Source organism: Nicotiana tomentosiformis, chromosome 9 (assembly GCF_000390325.3).
Source record: "Nicotiana tomentosiformis chromosome 9, ASM39032v3, whole genome shotgun sequence".
Lineage (NCBI taxonomy): Eukaryota > Viridiplantae > Streptophyta > Magnoliopsida > Solanales > Solanaceae > Nicotiana > Nicotiana tomentosiformis.
This window is the reverse complement of record NC_090820.1, coordinates 69256249-69279048: the sequence shown is the minus strand read 5'-3', so window position 1 is coordinate 69279048 and position 22800 is coordinate 69256249. Positions and strand designations below refer to the sequence as shown.

The 22800-nt window shown below is 36.3% G+C and overlaps 1 protein-coding gene across 2 annotated transcripts; it reads right to left on the bottom strand.

Annotated features, from left to right (window-relative positions):
* Positions 1-165: 165 nt before the first annotated feature.
* LOC104112233 (beta-glucosidase-like SFR2, chloroplastic) lies at positions 166-14202 on the bottom strand. 2 transcript variants are annotated; one of them, XM_009622098.4, is made up of 10 exons: positions 13872-14202; positions 12763-13117; positions 12423-12561; positions 11625-11791; positions 10989-11210; positions 1796-1964; positions 1471-1704; positions 1225-1374; positions 1029-1158; positions 166-680 (listed from the first exon to the last, which is right to left on the bottom strand). In XM_009622098.4, the coding sequence occupies exons 1-10, from the start codon at positions 14152-14154 to the stop codon at positions 484-486; spliced, it is 2046 nt and encodes a 681-aa protein (XP_009620393.1). In that variant the 5' UTR covers positions 14155-14202; the 3' UTR covers positions 166-483. The 2 variants fall into 2 exon arrangements, with proteins under 2 accessions (XP_009620393.1, XP_009620392.1); XM_009622097.4 differs by having other exon boundaries at positions 12763-13120; positions 13872-14201.
* Between the last annotated feature and the right edge of the window lie 8598 nt (positions 14203-22800).

The following is a 22800-nucleotide window of genomic DNA, read 5'->3' as shown; positions in this document are numbered from 1 at the left end:
TGTTCTTAAGAAGTTATTATATTATTGATAAAGGTACACGCGCAAAGCAGTAAAATAAAAAACTAAAACCAGAGTTGAAGTTCAGAGGCTTCACAAAACCCTAGATAAAGAACAATACCCTCCATCTAAATTTAGATTCCTAAGTAAATAAATATTAACAGAAGCTTAATAAGAAACTAATTATATATAGCACTAAAATATACTACAGAAATAATAGCATTCTGCATGATCTTATTTATCTCCTAATCATCACATCAGGGAAAAAAGGCATTCAATGGAAAAATAATATTCATCCATCAGGGAAATAAGGCGTTCAATGGAAAAATAATATTCATCCATCAGGGAAATAAGGCGTTCAATGGAAAAATAATATTCATCCATCAGGGAAATAAGGCGGGGCCATTGCTGACAGGCATACCTTACTATAGCATCCGGTTAAGGATTCTCAAGGAGAATTTTTTAAACAATCTGATGCAGTAGTAACTAGATATTTGCCATGAGAGGCTCAAGAGTAAATGTATCACTCTCTCTCTCTGTCTCTGCCTTCTTTTTGAGTGAGAAAGGATGCAGAAGACATCGTGCAAAACGGCTCAACGGATCCTGCAAACCTTGCATCTTATAGTACCCAAACCGCCAATCTCTTTTTACATAAGGTCGCCATATGGGCTCATCGAGGCCTCCTGAGAAACGAACAGATCATTAGCATGAGTAAAGCCATTTGTCTTGTAGAATGCTATCCAGCAAGTGTAAAACATCAGAAATCCCTCATATGAAAGTTATTTATGGCTAGATAAACAGACAAATGGAACTACCGAGCAGTGGCACCAAATTAGCATCTGGAGGAATCCATCATGACGTAGCTTCTTTTAGATTCAAAATTGCAGTATGTCTACTCTAGATCTAAAATTTGGCTCAATTATGCCTTTTATTTAGATTTCCAAGGAGGTATAGATCAAAATTTTGATTAAAATCTTGAATTGTCTGGAACCTGTTTCAGGCCAAAAGTAGACTTGACTTTTCTGTATTACCTGCATACATTAAGCCATATTTATTCACTGATCGATAGAATGGTCTCTTTTTTCCCTCGTTAGCGGCGGTTTGGAGCTCACCCCACACACGTTCCCTGTCTTCCCGCATTATTTTGCCAGATGCTACAATCTGAAAATCATGACGTCAGCAAAATTATCAAGAAGAATACGAGGAGATATCAGAAAGAAGGGTTACCTTTGAAAACAAATTGTATGAAGGACGTGAAATCCGAGCAAGATTATTGGCACGATCAACTGCTACAAGTCCAAACTTGGGACCATACCCATCCGCCCATTCCCAGTTATCAGAGATAGTCCAAAACAAGTACCCAAGCACACGAACACCCTGAATTAGTAAAAAGAAGCAAGTCCACATTACCAATCAAATAAAGTTGGTGAAGTCTTGGAATATATTAAGATATGAAGTCCAAAGAGTCAAAACCATTATCATGGCTGCGTAAGTTGAAAGCAGATGTTCCAACAAGTATGGTTTTCTAATCAAGTCCGTTTCATCAGAAACACCATTTTCAGTGATTACAAAGGGAAGATTAAGATGTTTGTATCTTTCATTAAATTGGAGCAACACACGGAACAAGCCATCAGGATAGACTCCACGCCCAGATTCACTGTACTCATCTTTCTCCACTAGTTTCAACCCTGCACCACAAATGACTTCCTGCTCAAGTCAAAGAAGCACAGAGTTTAATGTCAAGAAAATGAGGCAACAAGAGTTTTTCCATTTGAACTTTGTCCAAACACTCCAATACCTGTCCATAGTAATTGATTCCAATGTAATCCATCTTGTCGGAAATACTATCCAGAAAAGCAAAATGAGTCAAAGAATTGGCAAGTGAAACGGCAGCGATGTCAAATAGTCCATATGGACGCATAAATGAGACATGGTGAGCTACTCCAACAATGGCACTCGCTGGTTTGCTGAGTAACATAAGTCAAGAACAAACAAACGAAATCAAGACTGATGGAGGGCAAAAGAAAATCAAGATAGAATGCACAGTAGTATTAAATTAAAATGTTCCAAATGATCACATGCACAAGGGCTGCATGCTGCTAAACCTAAGTTCAACTGTGCTGAAATAGGACTCAATTTCCTGATGAAGTACAAAGGAATAAATGAAGAAGCAATACTACAGCTTAACAAAGCATGTCTTTGCAACTTTAGGTATTCAAAAAATTTCAAGTTTCTCTATGGTTTCCATTTGGAAGTTATGGACCGGAATGGCCTGCAATGAGCTATTAATTTGAAGTAGGACAATATTGCTTTCCAGATAGTATGTGCAACCTTTCTATCCATTTGCTAAAACGTTTAGGATCTATTTGTCAAGAACATGTTACTTTTATGCCTGGAAATACCAGAAAGAACCCTGTTCCATATTTGTAACAAAAATGTCACTTTCCTTCAAATTGAGGACTTAGTAGCAGACTTCTCTATCACAAAAATAAATCACCTAAAGACATCCCTAAAATTTGAACTGAAGTTGCACCAACACTTGAGTAGTTCACGTCTCAAACACAAGACTCCTGCCAAACGCTCTTGTACATCATATTCACTTTTAGCACAATGTTCACTTTTCAAAGGCTCAGCATGTATTTGTTTCTGTTTTTTTTTTTCATTTCGATTGTTGTGAATAAATTGTAGTAGAACTGTCATTGCACTAAATGGAATAACTATTTGCTAAACTGTAATTTTCATTATATATAGTCGCTTAAAGACACTCATCTTTTTAAGATTTTAACTTTTTATTGATGAACTTTAGGTGGGCCTATTTCTTTTATTGAAATTACTGTCCATGGCCTGTGCAGTATGCATTTTGGCAAATATGTTGTCTGTCCTACACTGCCATTTGGATGTTATAGCCATGTCAATGCTTACACCAGGACTTGTTGCAAGCTAGCCGGGGAAGAATGAAGTTTGTGCAAAGCCTTAGGTACTTGTTTGATCAACCACGCTGATGGCTTGAATATTCACTAAAATTTTGTGTAGTTTGATATTTCACCAGTTACTAATTCCGTATTATTACAGTAGACCTCCTTCACCACGACATTATGGTTCAGCCTCCATGCTTGCTCGCATATCATATTGACTTAGCTTTATCCCAGAAGCTACTGCCTCCTAGGTATGGGAGATAGCTCATGACTGGTATATGTAGTGACGGATCCACATGAGGGGTATGGGTTCACGTGCACCCATGCTCCTCTCGGGCCATGTATAATATCGCTGCAACTCGAATATACTTACCTTGGGGCACCCAGGCTGATAAAGAGTGTTGTGATACACTGCAAAAAACTGTGGTGCATTGCCAAAAACAATTGTTCTTTTGGTCAGGAACAACAACTCAGTATAATTCCACTAGTGGGGTATGGGGAGGGTAGTGTGTACGCAGACCTTACCCTTACCCTAGGGTAGAGAGGTTGTTTCCGATAGACCCCCGGCTCCCTCCCTCCAAGAACTCCCCACCTTGCTCTTAGGGTGACTCGAACTCACAACCTCTTGGTTGGAAGTGGAGGGTGCTCACCACTAGAGCAACCCACTCTTGTCCTTTTGGTCAGGAAGTGACAAAAGGAAAAGATGTTGGTGTTTCTTCTTCTCATGATGATATGATGTATGATGAGATGTTGTACTAAATACAGTACTCCCCTTCTTCCTCTCACTTCATGCAATCACCATGTCATATCATACCATATCATATACTAAAAGTGGGAACACCCCTAAGTCAAAAGTTTTTACAAATTTACCTTTCAGTCAAATATTACTTCAAAAAAATTTTTGTACAAAGAAGTAAATACATATTCTCATAAAAATAAATGAAAAAGATTAATTGGAATAAAGACAAACGTAATACCCCTTCATATGGCCAACTTTTACACCCTTTGATCTTCTCTACATTCTAAATTTTATCCATTTTTGGCTTTTTCCCCTTCTTTCTATTTATTTTATCTTATTGTAAGAATAAATATTTCAAATATTACTAGCCCACCCATTCCTATTCCTTATTGTAAAAGACTTATTGTACGATTAAATGTCTCAATTATTACTACTCCACTCATTTCTATTCCTTTATTGCAAAAGACTTATTGTTGGAATAAATATCTCAATTATTACTATTCTATCTACTCCTTCATATTTCATATTGTAAAGAAACTTAACGTCTCAATATTTGCTACTCCAACCTTTCATACTCCCTTCATGAAGAATGAGAATATATTAAAATGGTATCCATACGGTTCACAATCCTTACTACCTGGCTGGTACTTGCTATGAGAATGAGATGCAAAACAAAAGCAAAAGAGTACCCTTCAAGCGTTCTAGCTTACTGGAGTATTAAGGTTCTTGAACTGAAAATCGTGAGTATATGCATTCAGTTGAATGTAAATGAATGAATCTAGATCGATTACTTCTTTAATTTTCTTTTTGATTATGTAATTTTCTGTTAAATTAAGCCGCCATACAAGGCTAGATTGATGTTCTGTGTGTAACATATGAAGCAGATAAAATGGGGTCTTGAAGATGGGCGACGAGATGAGGTCATAAATTTAGGCTTAAATAAGGAACTCTTTACCCAGATAGACATGAACTGTAAGCAGGATCAAAGGTTAATTGCACTTGAGCATTAGCTTCTTTGTGACGACCCGATAGGTCATTTTGAGTACTAGCCTTCCGTGTTCCGAGACCTCTATTAGCTCCATTTGATGTTTCTTGATTTTCGTGCTTGGTCCGTGTCGTTCTCCGGAAAGTTTTTAAGTAAAAGTTTGAAGAAAAAGTGCTTTTAGGCTTAAAATGGGACTTGATTTGACCACGGTCAACATTTTTCGTAAACGACCTCGGATCGGTGTTTTGACGATTCCAGTAGGTTCGTATGATGTTTTTGGACTTGTACGCACGTTTGGTTGGGGTCCGGGGTGACCCGAGCGCATTTCGAAAAATTGTGAAAATGAGTTTTAAGTTGAAAATTCTTGAGTTTTAATGATTGATTAATGTTATTTTGATGATTTGATGTAGCTAGCAAGTTTGTCAAATGTTATTACACTTGTGTGCATGTTTAGTTTGCAATCCGAGGGGCTCGGATGAGTTTCGGGTGTGTTACGGAAGAGTTTGGGTCATTAAGCAACTGCTGGTGCATTTCAGTTGCTGGTGCATGTTGCAGATCTTACAATTACGAGGTCAGGCTCGCTTTTGCGGTCACACGATTGCATTTGCGAAAAGGGCAGGAGGGCTGGAATTTCGCTTTTGCGAAGAATAGTTCTCAATTGCGAACCAAGCTGAGACCGCATTTGCGATATCAGAATCGCATTTGCGACAAAGTGTCTTGGGAGTGAGCTTCGCAATTGCGATGGGGGCAGTTTGCATTTGCGAATAACATGTCGCATTTGCGACTTTGCTGGGCCTGATATTTGCAATCAGTGTGTCGCATTTGCGGGCATCGCAATTGCGAATAAGAGTTCGCAAATGCGATACCTGCAGGTGGGTAAAAGAGGGAAAAAATGAGACTTAGCTCATTTTACACCATTTCTCAACCTCAAACACTCCAGTGGCGATTTTTAAAGAACCATTTCTTCCCAAATTCATTGGTAAGCAACTCTGATTCATTTTCTATCAATTCCGCATTACTTTTCATGAGTTTTTAACATCAAATCTAGGATTTTCATAGTAGAAATTAGGGATTTGGGTAGAATTTAGGAATTTCGTAAAATTGAGATTTAGAACTCAAATAGAGGTCGGATTTCGAAACAAATCACATACCGGGCTATGGGGTGAATGGGTAATCGGATTTTGGTCCGGATCTTTGATTTTAACCAAGCGGGATCGGGGTTGACTTTTGTTGACTTTTTCCAATTTCTTTAAAGATTGAATCTTTTTCGCTCGAGGGTAGTTTCTAAAGCTTATTTTGAATTATTTGGACTATATTTGGCTAAATTTGATTGGTTTGGAGGCTAATTCTAAAGGAAAAGTCGTGGTGGATCATTAATTTGGTTGCGGGAAGAGGTAAGTGTCGTGGTTAACCTTGACTTGAAGGAATTAGGACTTGATTGGATTATTTGCTATTTGATTTATGTGTGGGGACGATGTATATGCAAGGTTAAGCATGCGGGTTGGGATATTTATTTATTGTTTTTAATTATTTCATGCTTCATTTAATCCATGTTATTACTTGTTAAATGCTTTAATTGTTACTTGCCTTTATTTGTTAAATTCATGCCTTTATCCATTAGATGCCTTAATTGCTAATTATTTCATGTATCCGTGCCTTTATTTATTGACTGCCTTTACTTGCCTTGTGACTTTGTGTGTTGTTAGATAGCCACTTTTATTCTGCTTAATGTCTTTAATTAGGTAACTCTCTTATTGCATTTTATTTGAGAAGCGTCGTAGTTGGTTGTAGTTGTACATGTATATTATTATTGTGTGGGATCGAGTTGCACGCCGCAACGGTTATTGGTATTATTGTGTGGGATCGGGTTGCACGCCGCAACGGATATTGGTATAATTGCTTGGGATCGGGTTGCACGCCGCAACGGTATGTGTATATATGTATTTTGGATCGGGCTGCGCGCCGCAACGGAAAAGACATGTTATGTATACATATTTGTGGATAGGGTTGCGTGCAGTAACGAAGAAGTTATATTTTATTGTGTTTAACTGTTGTTACTGTATCCGTGTTGAATTGAGGAGTTGAGCATATGTGTTATTCTGGGGCCCTCTGTTATGTGTTTTCAGTATCGGTTTTATGTTAAATTCTTGTTTTTCCTCTATTTTTGCTATTATTTCACTTATATTCACGCAGTTTATAGTGAGTGTCTTGTTATAGCCTCGTCACTACTTCGTTGAGGTTAGGCTCGGCACTTACAGAGTACATGGGGGCGGTTGTACTCATGCTACACATCTGCACTTATTGTGCAGATTCTGATGTTGGTCACAGCAACAGCTAGTGGAAGCTGGCTCGGATTAACTTTTCATGGAGACTTCAGGTATAGCTGCACGGCGATCGCAGCCCCTGAAGTCCCCTTCCTTATCTGGTTTTACTGTTTATTTTGTTTCAAACGGTTGTATTTTCATTCAGACATTTGGTTGTAGCACTCCTAGTATGCTCATGTACTTGTGACACCAGATTCCGAGATTTGATTAGTCAACGTTTGGAGTTATTATATCTATTTTCTACAGCTTTATTTCTTATTAAACTGCTTCCAAATTGGTTTTAAAATGAGTAATTGTGTACTAATGTTGGCTTGCCCAGCAAGTGGACGTTAGGCGCCATCACGGCCCAACGGTGGGGATTTCGGGTTGTGACATTCCTCCTCCTGTAATTGGTTTATTCCCTCCACGTGTTCACGAAGATGTTTCATGATCAAAGGTTAGAGTTTAAAATATAGGCAAAATACATAAGTTACCCCCTAAACTATGGACCAAATCCCTGTCACACACTTTTTACGGATGAAAATTATCTTACACACTCAACCCTTCTAAAGTGTGCCTAAGACACACCACTTTTTTGTTGACCATTCTTTTAACATATGTGTGATATCACGCACCAATAAAGTCGTGACATGTGTCATAACTCAAGAAAAAATAAAATACTTAGTTAAAAATGCCACGTGCTGCGGCTATTCTCAGTTACTTTTTATTGTTATATTTTGTCCCTCATCTTTTCTCTTACTTCTCCACCTACCTTATCTTTCTTCACCGCAAACCAAACTAAAATCTTTTTATTTCTACCATGTTAAACCTCCATAACCACCATTAAATTCCACGTCGTTCTTCCATAACTAAACATAAATTACCATAGACCAGTCAAAAACCCGGCCACCAGAAAATAGAGAAGAAAACTAGCTGAATTTTTTTCGCTCGAACTAAAGAGAACATCGGAAATTTTTAATTGGAGATCTGCCAAACCTTCACTATCATTGATCATTTTTCCAGCTTTTAATTGAGTTTTTGTAATTACCCTAGCTTGAGATCTTGTGTATATATACTGTAGAGACAGAAGATTTCTTTAGATTTGCAGAGCAAATATTGAGAATTGGTGATGGATTTCGGCCGGAAAACAATTAAGGCCAGAGCTGCGGAGCCACAAACGAAAACCTGACCTCTACTAGACTCCCATTTTAGTGTGTCAGGACTAGGGATTCAATTTAGGGATTGGGGGTGAAGGATTCTAGGGTGGGAGATGGCGTGATAGTGGTTTAGTGTTGAGACAAAAACAGAGTTTTGAAGATGAAAGAGTTGGAGTGTAAAGTTCTGTAGTGGTGTTTGTATGGTGGCGTTAATGAAGACCGGAGAATGTTAATGGCTGATTTCTTTCCTATTTCTTCTTTTTAGACTAAGAGAATGAAATGTGGAAGGGGGTGGGTAAAATGGTGTAAAAAACAATGGGAAATAAGAAAATAAAAAAGGCTAGACATGTGGCGTAGTTCTGGCCCAAAATGTTTATATTCACTCGCCTCTTTTAAGTGTAAAACATGTGCATGCCACCTGCAAAAAGTGGTGTCTTAGGCACACTTTAGAAAGGTTGAGTGTGTTAAGATAATTTTCGTCCGTAAAAAGTGTGTAACAGGGATTTGGTCAATAGTTTAGGGGGTAACTTATGTATTTTGCCTAAAATATATAATGTTGCTTTCACTAATACATAACAAGTAGTATATCATATAGCATGTAGCACTCTTAAGTCTTAATTTGTTTGGTAGTTGCATTTGTTTAAGAGAGTATGAAAGGGCTGAGTATTTCTTTAACAACTCCCAATAAGGTGTTTTGGTCATTAAGAACTTTCGTGGTCTGGCTCTTCAGATAATAGTCTAATTCGTACTGGTAATTTACTCTATTTTTTCTAGGGATAAGTTTACATATTTGTGTGTGTGTATGTATATATTATATATATATATATATATATATATATATATATATATATATATAAAAGGGCAGAAGTTTACCCTATATCTGAAGATACAAAGCTTCACGTTTGGTTAGTGTTTAACTTCATGTATTTGCCATTAAATTTCGCTTTTTTCCTTTCACAACAGATTTTTGCACATATGTATTAAATTCCCTCAATACTTATTCCATGAACTTTCATTTTTCCTTTTCTGGTGTAGGGTTTTAAGCTTTCTTTGCCAATATTTTTTAGTGTCATAAAAAGTCGTTTGGTAACATTAGTATCATTAGTGTTTATTAGGAGTAGTATGTATTGATGCATGCCATTTATTCTAAGGCCATAAAGGAACAAAATATGCAAGGCCTACTGCTAGGGAGCCAAAGCCATTATTTCCTTAACCAACTTACAAGTTTGATCATATTGACAACATCTTTTGGCCTAAGAAAGTTTTTGTATAGGAATGTACTTCAAGATTATTGAGAGTATATTGGTATTGGACACTTCACTGTCTTGTATATACATATATATATATATATATATATATATATATATATAATCTTGATCTATAGAGAGGTAGTGTGGCACCCTTTCTTACTCCAAGCAATGTATTTATCTTTTCTCTCTCTTCTTTGTAAACCGTTTACCCTTATTTTCTCTGTGTTTTCCTAATTGGAGGATTAATCTTATTCTACCTTATTTATTGAGTTTTATTAATATTAATATCTAATTGTTAATTTCATCGGCCACAAAAAGCCGTTTGGTTTATTTGTTACTCAAAAGCATGTTTCAGTAATCTCATGTGATTATTCAAAATCTTATAAAAAATAACTCGGAATACACATGCAACGCACTTGTCTAGAAACTAGTAGGTTAAAAGTTAGGTGAAGTCCTATTCTCTAAATAAAAATTTATCTCCTAGAAGAGTGGGAATATTGATTGAGTTTGCTTCAATTGGTTCTAAAGAATTATTTTCTCTTTGAACTTTCTCTTCTTTAGACAGTAATTGACATTTTATTAATCTATATACATATACTTAGTAACTAGTTTCACAATTTAGCATATATATTTAACTTAAGAGATTTATGCGTGATTTATTTTTCAAATACTAGAAGAGAAAATTTAGAGTAAAATTTTTGGATTAACATCTAGTATCACCAAATAAAGATAAAATACAAAGTAATATCTAGTTATTACCTGATAAATTAAATTCAAATTGCATTTAATAGATGTAGGATTATTTTCTTACAAAATAAGATTAGATCAAATTTGATACTGGTTATAAAATTCCCAAAAACAAAAAAAGTTTCTTATCTTTCTTTCTCTGATTGCCTAGTACCTTTCCATTGTTCTGATTATCGATACTGCCTTTTCCATTTATTTTTCTGATTCTTAGATTGCTGGCACTGTCTTCCTGACGTATGTGGTTGTTATTGTTCCATTGCCTCCTTTTCATCTCCTTGTGCCGAGGGTCTTTCGGAAACAGCCTCTCTACTCCTCGGGTAGGGGTAAGGTCCTGCGTACACACTACCCTCCCCAGATCTCACACGTGGGATAATACTGGGTTGTTGTTGTTGTTGTTGTTGTATCTTTCTTTCTTCGAAGTCTAATCCCTATATGCTATACTATCCCTCTATGATCTTGAATCACATCCTTGGTCTTATCGTTACGTATGATACTGATAGTATCAACTAACTACAGTTGCTATCACCATCAAATTCCATGTAATCAGATTGCGTCTATGTTAAAGGTAGTGTAGGCTCACTAATCCTCTTGAAGCCTGGATCTGCCTCTGGGTATATGGAGCTCTTTAATGTAGTGGTGTAGTACACATCTCAATAACATCTTGCCAATCTCACAATAAAAATTTATTTTTTTTTTGGATCAGTCCAATCTCACAATAATTCCTCTCCGGAAGAAAAAAATAATACTAACAACAAACTCTAAAACAGTAGAAATAAAATAAATCAAATAACAAACTTGAAGTCACTGAAATGCCTTTAAACATGATGGGGAAATGAAGATCTCATTGTACCATGGAGTGAAAAGAGAAAGAGAAGTACATGGAGTAGCTGGATACCTCTTTTCATGGATATAATCGTATGCCTTTGAATGCGCAATTGCTATCCAGTTCATGGCCTGATTGAAGACACCAGTAGGTAAAGCAGAAGTAGCAACCTCCAGCATATCAGGATTACCACCAGGCCAGGCACCAGCACAGTAAGTGAGCATACAAAAGACATGAGGCTCATTAAAAGTGACCCAATAGTCCACTATATCTGCAACAGAGTCAACAACAAGCCTGTAACAATGGAGCACATACCCATTAGTAACAGGAGAGTATCACTTGCAAGCCCATTACAACATGAACTGCATAATTATGCTGGTTGACGAAGTGTGTTACATGTGATTGTCCATAATTGCTACCAAATTGTACATCATATTTAGATAGTTGATTGGCAGACTAAGGATATAGGAGTAAAGAACAAGTATCAAGTACCTATAATTTAAGCTACATGATGGGGTAATTATCTGATATATATATATATGAGCCTGATCCCACGGCCTATCTACCTCACACAAGGGAGGGGTAAGGTCTGCGTACACTCCACCCTCCCCAAAACTCACTTGTGGGATTACAATGGGTATGTTGTTGTTGTTGTTGTTGTTGTATATGAGCCTAACCCTGAAGAATTAATTCATACAGTAACCAAACCTGGTAAACTCCATGAAATAGTCAACTGTCTTTTCCAATTTCCATCCCCCATATTCTCCTGCCCACGGTGGTAGAGAGTGATGAAACAATGTCAGCATGACCTTCATCCCATAGGATCGGACCCTATTAATGATCCATTTATATCGCTCCAATGCCGCAAAATTGACCTATAGGATATATCAAGTAACTTAATATGTCTTAGGAGTATGTAAAGCATATTCACCACATTACTTTAACCACGTGAACTTCATACTCCCAATCCCCCTCCCCAAAAGAATATGAAAATATAATTCCTGATTTTGCCTTGACACCAAAAATGAAAAAGATAAAAATCAAAAAGTATATTCTTTAGTGTAAGGTGGGAGAACACGTGAGGGCTACCTCTCACTCCAGATTTAGAATAAGTGAAAAAGAGAGGCTCTATTATTAAAGTACCAGCAAGTCCACATAAATTCTGGTGTTATATTACTTTGGGTAGAAGATATGGTCTTCTTAGGGGGAAATAAATTTTGGAAAACCAAAACAAAGGCTGATATGAAATTCGGAACAGAGGAAACAAATTTTACAATAGCCTGAAATTGGTGATACTTAGCACAGGTGATGTTTACATCAAATCCATTTCCATAACGTCCAAAACGGCATGCTTCTAGACTCTAGTGATACAGAAGTAGGTTATACTTATGTGCTAAAGTGAGCTTTAGAAATCAAGGAGTCAATACGATTTGTAAGAATGGTTAACATACAGATTACAATAACAATATAAAAGTAGACTAATGCATTTCATTGTTAAGTTCTTACAGTTTCTTTCAATCCACTGAGTGGCTCTTCAGGCATGATCCTGGACCAATCTATTCCCATTCGAAAAACCTGAACACCAGTATCTTTAGCTAATTTCAGTTCAGTGTCAGGATCAGACCAAAACCTTAGCCTTTCCTCCCTGAGACAATCCCAAATATTCAACAAGTCAAAGCAAATAAGTGGATAATGGGTTTGTTGATATTTAATATCAGGTTATCGAGACTTCACAAGTTCAGAGAGCAAAGCTTCACGAGTATAGTTTAGTTAGAGTTCAGCATGCTATGCACCCATAATTTCTGAGACTTCAATAAGAATGTCTAAGCCGAACCACAGAACTTACGGGTGTGGGACGTTATGCCAGGCAGCAACATTATGATCACACTGCTCAGTTGGAGTTGGCTCTTCCACTTCTACGTACTTCTCAAATCCTCTTATTTGTGCCTCGATGGCTATCTTAAGGGACTTTTTCCTCTTTATTGTCTTGGTAGCTTCTCTCTGAGTTAAGGGGGCTTGCTGAGATCCACCATCACCTGTAGCAGAGGCCATAATAGCATCTGCTGGTTGAGGGCGCGGGTGTTGATGTGATTCTGACCGGTCGCAGGAAGTATTTTCGGCAAACTGGAGCCAAGCATCATCAAGCTTGTCTTCAACATGTGCAGGTGCTGTAGCCAATCCAAAAAAGAATCCTTTCTCCCCTTCTAGATAGTATTGCCGAGAGGTCAAACCACAAACTCACACATATACAGATATTCGATAATTATGTTAATTTCTTGTGGACTATCATATGCATCTATGTGAAGGCATGAACCATATAACTGCAGCAAGAGTTGTATAACTGAAAAGAGAAACATATTTACAGCATTAAACTGTATGATAATATAATACACCCCTCGAGTATTCTATGGGGAAACCACGGATTATTGAATACCGATGTGATGTTAGTTACAGCACACAGAATACTAACTTAATCTAACTTCACATAAGAACACTATCAGCATGTATCGGTCACAAAAATCGTATTGAAACCCTAGAATATGGGGGATACCAGTGCAGGGTGAATAAGAGTTTTAGGAAGGTGGATATTCAGGTAAGGCTCATCAACCTTCCTCTTTTTCTTTTCAGGGATAAGGGACCATCCACCTTTCTATCCAGACTTTAAGTAAGCATAAGCTAATATAAAATCCTGCTTCAACAATGATTAGACCAAGTGAAGTTCATTTAACTTCCTGACGAAGTTAATTTATATCAACTGACCATCCAAAATGGAATAACGTACTCGCTCAACTTGTACATAACATTTTCTCTGTTGAACTAATATATAAACCAAATTCCTTCCATAGCATCTTAAACTCCATGTTCAATCGCACACTTCGATAAAAATACAACAGATAGAGTAGGCTAATTGAAAAGTTTTCGATTAGGTTCAAAAGCTAAAAGGAGTTCAATTACCAGAGGGATTGACATTGAAGTGAGCAAGAACATCGGCGGAGTCGTCTATGGGAGAGCGAAATTGCTTGAGGTTCTTCTTCCGGTAGACGGAGTAGGAAAAAGCATTGGCGGCAACGGTGACCGCTACTAGGAGTCCGGCGAGCTTCGTCGCCGCCGTGAAAAGAGCAATCACTGACATGGTTAACAATCCAGAAGCAGACAGTTGCACTGTGGGGCTGTTTGTGTGATGAATAGAACCCCTGCGAGCCACATTGTGCTTTCTTTTAAAAATATTTGGAGTCATTCGCAACGCTGATGACGACGGAGCACAGAGTGATTGCCATCCGTTAAAAGTTCAATATTTTCCCTCCACTCCCGTTATACTTTTGGCCAATTGATGCTATTTTTAACTAATGATCGGGAACATAATTTTTAAATTCAATTTATACGATGTAGTTTGACTTATCACAAAATTTAAAATAAAAAAAATTTGAAACATGTGGTACTAAAGTTTAAAGGTCAAAAGCTTTGTGGAGTTATAATATTTGTGTGATTATAAAAACTTCTCATTAAGGATAAAGTTTAAAATTAAATTGTTTCTAAATATAAAAATATGTCATTCTTTTTTTAACAGACTAATAAGGAAAGTGTGTTATTTAAATTGAAATGGATGGAGTATAATAATTACTAGTACATTTGTTCGCGCTTCGCGCGATCGTAAAAACCTTATTAGATATACACGATAAACCTTTTATAACATTTGAATTAAAAAATGTTAAAGATTCTTTTTAGTTTTCAAATCCAAATAGATTAAATTTCAAGTTTTATTATTAAAGATCGTAAAACCATAAATAATTAATAGGATGATTTGTGGTAATTTCAATCGAGATGAAACAAATAATTTTTTTTGTATTTTCAAGCAAACATTAGTAATACATATGGGTTACTCCACACCAACACACACCTAAACAATCGTGTACTTGGGAGCCAGATAGCAGCAATCACTCTGAAATAGTCATATATGCAACAAATGCAAGTCCAGATTGAAAGATAAGAAAGGCAAGTCAAAGCGAAAAGAAAGCCTTAGCCGAGAAGTAAGAGCAGCAAGGCAAAAAGTGGTTCGATGGCTTCCTTATGAAAACATCAATTTTTATTTGGGTAGTTTTTTTACATCCAAATGATATAGATGTTCCCTGGCATTAATTATTGTGTCTTTTATCTCCCTCCATATTTTCTGGCGATGAGGCATCACCTACACTTTAATGAGTCTCTTTTAAAATTTGAGTGATCTCTCTCTTTTATATTCGACTTATTAGTTTTTTGATTTATATGCATGCCAATCACAAACTGTAGTTAATCTTCCAAACAAAAGCGTTGTTGACCTTTATTAATTTTGAATTTGTAGGTTATAGATGTAGTACTACTACATGATACGACGCCTATAGCTTTAGATATGTCGGTAAGTAAAATTTATTTATATTATAGTTAGTTTCAAGTCACGTTTTAATCAATGTAAAGTTCACTGTTAATTTTTTTGTTGTTGATTACCACCCTAGCTTAAAACTGCAAAACAACTATTTTAGGTGAACAATAATAATCATTAGAATGAACAAACAAAATTTTATTGGTGTTGATGAACTTGAAAAGGAAAAAAAATAAAGTATATTACAAGAATCCACATACTAAAGGAGGTGGTTTGACTTCATCAAATAGAATGAAAAAGAGAGCGAACTTTTAGTAATAATTTGGTTAAAAACAATTAGATGAAAATTTTCATCTCCATATGATATGATAGGGAATGTAAAAGAGGATCCTTGACATGATAAATCATATGAATTAGTGGACTTGAAAAAAGGTCGTATATAGCAATATAATGCAAACCTTAAAGGAGACCTAACACAGGCTAATCTATTCGATGAAAATTAATATTGGTTGAAGAAGTTACAAAAATATTGTTTCCTCTAGTTTTTTATTACATAATTTTAACATTTCAACTTTTTTTTTTGGTCTGGAACATTTCAACTTTATCTTATGAATATTACATGTTTTAACTTTGTACATAAATACGTATATTCTCCTTGGAAGTTAAAATTATATTTTTATAGCTTTTTCATATATTTTAAATGTCAAATAAAAAAAGAAAGAGAGAAAAGTTGTTAAAAAAAAGTTACGAAAGTAACTTAAATGTATGATAGGAGTATTTACATTTACATTTTCACTTCCTTTCCTTTTGATATGTTTTATTATTTATTTTGATTCTCCAATATAATTTACTCGAGGCAGTTACGCTCCTCTTCCAATAATTATTCTAGGACAAGTCACCTACGAATATAGATAGATAATAGACTTTACTCAATAAATAAAAATTCCATAAAAAGAAAAAACGTAAGGAAAAAAGCTGAGTTTCCACATTTATAACAGAACTCACTTCTCTACAAAATTACTATTTTGGTCGATGAATGTAATTTAAAGGTCTTTTAGGCTTTGGTAACGGTTATATGCAAACCAAAGCACAAGGGTGGCATTAGAAATGCGATAGATTCTGGCACAACATGATATGTATACTGGACCATGGTATACCTTTGCATAAAAATATATTGAGAATTATAATGCAAAAGTATGTTTTACCAAGTTCTGTCATGGCAATTCAATGTAAACTGTTGACATGTCATGAACAAACCAGATTGTAGGTTTGAGTATCCCAGTTGGGTACATAATGGTACTCTGAAAAGAGAAAATAGAGAGCAAACAATACCACCTAAGCTTATCCTCCATTGAACCATCCCACTCAAGACTCCAAAAATCAAGCATGTGAGTTAAAATGTAAATATAAAAAGATATAGTTATTCCAAAAATCTATCAATAAAAGCAAATAGGTAAATTACTTGTTTCATTTGATGGGGAAAAAACGGCCATTGATAAGGAACATCAGCAAAACCATGTTACTTATGTGCAAGGCCATGTTACTTTTGGCTTCTGAAAAGGTTATGTCGGGTGCTTCCTGTTACAAACCCATCAACGGTTACTACCCTACATAAAGTTACTCAATATAGGAGTAGGGGGAAAATGAAGGAAGATGCAGAGTAGGGAAAAATGAAGGAAGATGCATTTTATAATACATTAAACAAATGGAGGTTATGGATTAGAAAAGCCACAACCCAAAATACAAATTATATCATATTAAATAATTGGGGGTTATGAACTTGAAAAGTCACAACCCTCAATCAAGAGGCGTGAGTTATGGATGTGAATTTTTAAAATAAGATACATGGTTAAAATGAAAGGAAAAAGTAAAAAAAAAAGAAGATAAATAGGATTCCTACGCTATGGGAGATGCCACATCATCTTGCCAAGTCCCTCCTATATATATACACACCATCTCTTGACTCAACTCCACATTAATTTAACTTTGGTTGTGTAGAATTAACTTAGAGCACCCTAATAAAATCCAACCACGTATGTAAAAACTAAACCCTAGCTCGATGAACACCCTCCTCCCTCCCCTTCCCAAATCAGCAACCCTTTACAAAATATAAACTTTAATTTCTCCATTATCATCTTCAAATCCTTAATAGGGTTTAGGTCTATTGTTCAATTATGATTCATCTTCATAGTTCCTTTTTTGTATTGTAATGATTCGACCAGTCGTTTTGAGTATTTGTATTTAGTTCGGCAGTTTGAGGTTATGAATAGCTTCATATGATATATTATGATTGGTGTGAATCGTCGGTTTTGGTTTTCAGGCGATTCAGGATTGATTTAGAAGAATGATTCTCAACCAAAAAGCTTTAAGTTGGAAGAGTTGACCAAGTTTGACTTTTGTGTAATTAATCTCGGATTGGAGTTTTGATGGTTCTGTTAGGTCCGAATGGTGATGTAGGACTTGAGCATAGGCCCTGATTTTTTGCATTTGGATGTTTCTTGAAGGTTTTGGCATTAATTGGTGAAAGTTGGCAATTTGAAGGTTTTGAAAGTTCATAGGGTTGATCGGGAGTTGACTTTGACAATATTGGGTTTGGATTATGATTCGGGGAATTGAAAAAGCTTTGTTATGTTATTTGGGACTTGTGTGCAAAATTTGAGATCATTCCGAGTTGATTTGATGTGGTTCGGCATGAGTTGGGTACCACAGGGCACTGCATATAAGTACTCTATTTCGGACCTTTGAGTTATTTTATCACATTTTGAGCTATGGAGCTCGGATTTGGGCAATTTTGGAGGTAAATTTTATCACATGGATTGAGGTATGTATTTTCTACTCAGTTTTGATTATATTCCGTGATTCCATCTTCGTTTTTGTCTTTTATTTGATGAGTTCAGAAGAGAAATTGGAGGTTTTTGTTTAAACTTTCCTAAAGTGAATTTTTGAGTTTTGAACATCGATTCGGAGTCTGATTTGAGTAAAATTAGTATGGTTGGACTTATAATTGAATGGGCTATCGGATTTTATGAGTATTTTCGAGTTTCGAGGTGCGGGCCTAGGTTTAAATTTTTGGTTGACTTTGAGTATATAATTAAAGATTCGACCTTTATCATTTGGGTTTGCTTCATATGGCATTATTTGATGATTTCAAATTGTTTTTGGCTAGTTTCAAGCCATTCGGAGGTCGATTTGAGTGGGATGGTGCTTCTAGTGTATCGATTTGTCTTGTTTCTGGTAAGTGTCTTGCCTAACTTTATTGAGAAAATTTTTCCTACTAATTGATAGTATTTGCTACATGTGGGGATGATGCATATATGATGTGACGAGCGTATATATATGTGCCAGGGTTAATCATGTATGAGGGTAGATTATACGAGTATTTATGCTTTATAGAATTTATGTGACCTTCTTGCTTCGTGTTTTTTCTTAACTTCTATATTAATATGAACATGAAGCTAAACGTTAAGAACCATGATTTAGCTTATTAAAACTAGATTTAAATTTGACGGATTTGTGTGAAGCTATTAATGTGCTAAATTCGGTCATCACTATACTTAATCACAAATACATCGCTACGACCGTTATTCTTGAGATATTGGATTCTATACTTGAGTTGAAGATCATTTTTTTAGATTGGTTGTGATACTTTAACAATGAGGTTCTTGAGGTTTGTTGAATTGTTATTGGCTTGAAAGCTGTGATTTGTGTTCATTTGGAATCCGCTTAATCACTCTCCTTGATGTTATTCATGCTTCCTACCTTGCTTGTTATTGAAATACATGTACTTGGTGAGGAAGAGTGTAAAGCACGAAGGATGATGTTATGTCATTTCATATACATTACCATGAGAGAAAGAGTGTAAAGCACGAAGGGTAATGTCGTGTCATGTGAGTTAAGCATGAAGGGTGATGCTGTGCCATGTGAGGATGAGAGTAAAAACAAGAAGGGTGATGTCGTGTCATTGTTTTATATTATCATGTGTTCATAGCACGAAGGGTGTTTCCGTGCAGGCGAGGACGAGAGACATACATTATATTGTGATATCTTTTCCTTGTCTATACATTCATGCCTTTATCTTGAGTTGTTACTATTGCACCTATGTTTTCTATGTGACTTGTCATTGTTGTTCTGCCTTTGTCCTCTACATCAATTGTTGCCGTATTATCCATGCCTTCTATCTGTTTAACTTGTAAATATCATGCTTTCTTTCATGTTTGTTATATCTACATCTAAGCCTTCAATCATGTTAGTTATCCATGCCTTCTATTTGTTTAGCTTACAAAGATCATGCTTCCTTCATGTTTGTTATATCTACATCTAAGCCTTTTATTATGTTAGTTATCCATGCCTTCTATTTGTTTAGCTTATAAAGATCATGCTTCCTTCATGTTTGTTATAACTACATCTAAGCCTTCTATCATATTAGTTAGTGAAATTTATGTTCTTCCATCTTAATTGCTATCATTACTTCTATGTCTCCCACCTAGTCTGTTACCGTTGATCATATGAACTACCTTGTTCATTATTGCTACTTGTGTAACTCCCACTTTGTCGTTACGGTTATTGGAATTTCTTTCACCTGGCTGTTACTATTATACGTATATTGGTAAGAATGAGATAAATGCATGAAAGGTGTTGCCATGCTATTTGATTTGATATTTTGAGTACACTTCTCACGTCATGAAAGTTCTAGATTTACTACCTTAGGTTCGATGGTCATCGTACTAAGGAAATGGTTGGTTGTGAAATTGAGGAATATTGACCGTAATTTCTTCTAATGATTCTTTTACTTCTCCATATTTTTGCTCTTGTACTCTTCTCTGTTATATTTTAGTATTGTTTCTATTGCTAGTCTACTACACATGTTATATCAATGAGTATCTTTTAACTAAAAAGCCTCGTGACTATTTCACCGAGGTTAGACAATATACTTACTGGGTATATATGGTCGGTTGTACTCATACTACACTTCTACACCTTGTGTGCAGATCTTGAATTTGATGTTGTTGTGTATGGAGGGAACTGGCATTACAGAGGTACCTGCGTTCTGGTTACAGTTTCCACTTGTCCTTGGTAGCCTTAGGTTTGCAAATCTTTTTATGTATATTTCGAACAGATCATGTATCTACTTTGTACCAGCTTCTTAAACTCTAAGTCTTAGAATCTCATAATTTGTACTACCAGTCCCTGGGATTTGTATAGAAAGTTCAATTATTTTATCCATTGTCTCTTATTACTTGATTTGAGTTGTGTTGACAGTTATTTGGCTTACCTAGCGGGTCAGGTTAGGTGCCATCACGATAGGCAAATTTTGGATGGTGACAAGTTGGTATCAGAGCACTAGGTTCGTAGGTTTTACGAGTCATGAGCAAATGTCTAGTAGAGTCTTGCGGATCGGTATGATGACATCCATACCTATCTTTGAGATACTATAGGGCATTTAGGAAAATTCCCTTCTTTCTTTCCTTATCGTGCTGCCTTATTTCAGCTTGAAACCTACGATTTTGATTCTTCCTATTCGTTCATACGTGATGTTGCGCATTCAGTATTTGCTACGCGCCGATGGTTATGATGTTGTAGATGGGTTATGAAGGGCTATGGATGCTTGATTATCATCGCGGGATGTGTTGTCTAGTCATGTGAGTAGATGCAGTGATAGATCTTTTAGACGTTCATTTGTGGTACAAAGAAGATTCTTGTATCTGGTTGGTAAGCACAAACTTGGGAAGACTAGCGTATGTCCTAGTTGTTGTGATTATGGTGGGTTCGTGGTAAGGTATTGATTTGAGTACAGCCGGAGGTTATCTCTTACGTGATGAGTTTGGATCTTGTGTTTCGTGTGAGGTTTCCATTCGGTGGAATGCATATATTATTATTTCAGAGCATTTGGGAGAAGTTTGCTTGACTATCGCAAGTATCGGGTGTGCGCTTGGCAGAGTCTTCGGAGTGTTCTACGACCAGTATTACCTAAGCTTATGAAGTATTCAGCTGATTCGCAGTGCAGGATTCGGGCAGCTATGAATATATGGTACTATGGATTATCGACGATGTGTTCAATGGATTTTCGTATTTTTCACGAGATAGCATGTTAGTGGCGGTGTGCCGTGTGGGTTGAAAGTTGCGAGTTCAAGGTTGCAGTTTAGTTTGAAGGGAAGGATATGAGTTCCTGATGACACAGATGATTTCAGGTGTTTAAGGGAATGCTGACACTATTTGATGTCGCCAGAGGAGAGTGCGCATGTTGGCAGGTGCCATGTGTTTGGACTTGTGGATATTTTTCTGTAAGATGATGGAGTATGAGTGACGTAGCATCCATTTAATTCGGTGTTGAGATCGAATATGGAGATTCTAGTATTCATGAGGTTCAGAGACTGGATGTTCTCGTTGGCAAACTATTCCTTGATTGCGAATTGTGAAGAAATGTTGAGGATATGTTAATTGATGCTATGTGTTATGGAAAAGGTTGCTATAGACTTTTGGAAGGTTATTTACCTATTTGGGAATGATCGAATTTGGTTTGGGGATTATTTGTGAGCCTAATGAGAATGTGTATTTTGTATCGGATCAGATTTGCTTGCTCTTGCACAACTGTTACCATAAGTATATCATCGGGCGAAATGGATGGTATTCGCGCCTTGGTCTATGTTATGTGTTTCTCTCTTATGCTATGACGGGTTGTGAAGGTTATATGTTTTTTCGTACGCATATTGTGATTTTGTTTAGGCCTTATGGTGTTATGGATGAGATGGTCCTCGCAATGTTCATTTGATTATTACACCATAGTTGTGCTTGTCTTTCTCAGTATTGTTGTATGCCTAATCATCTTCCCACAATTATATTTGTGTACTCTATCGTGCTTGATGTTGACGCACATGTGATTAGTGAGCCCGAGCATTATGGCACAATGGGTACCCCTATGTGGATTGATATGATTGGATTGGGTTACGCGCTGCAACGATACAATGATGAGATGTAATTCCTTATGCTTATTTTGTGTGTTTTTCTTCTTCTTTGTGGAAAATAGTTCATAGGAAGATGTTAATATTACCTCGCCTATTAAACTTTCTTGGTAGCCTTCTTATTTAACCTTATTACTATTATCTGTCATATCTAAATTATTACTTGTTTGGTGTACGGACCGCGTTGTGTGGGGGTTCTATACGGCTTCTGGTGTGACTTATCGGTTGGGCTACTTGTATTGGTGGAGATGAGGTTTCTAGACCTAAGATTTGCACTATCGTATTGGGATGAGGAATGTTTGGGAGAATGATACCCTATTTTTGCTTAGAATTGGGCAATGGTCCTTGTAGAATGAGTGAGCTTCTTGACTTATTGATTTGATGAGTGGTTATGAGATTCTGCGTGTTTCATTCATTGTCGGCAGTGTACGAAGGATTTGAGTGAGGTTTTTATTTGATATAAGGTTTACTACCGGTACCAGATTTGTTTTTGGACAGCTAATGTGGTCAGCAGTTATTGCTATGAGTATACGGGTTATGTGGTATATCATGTAATTACATCTTGGGT

Coding starts and splice junctions, on each gene's coding strand:
- LOC104112233 (XM_009622097.4), bottom strand. CDS start 14,154: ATGACTCCAAATATTTTTAAAAGAAAGCACAATGTGGCTCGCAGGGGT. Junction 12,562..12,762: donor TGGCATAACGTCCCACACCC/GTAAGTTCTGTG, acceptor GGATTGTCTCAG/GGAGGAAAGGCTAAGGTTTT. Junction 681..1,028: donor ATATGGCTTAATGTATGCAG/GTAATACAGAAA, acceptor TTCGTTTCTCAG/GAGGCCTCGATGAGCCCATA.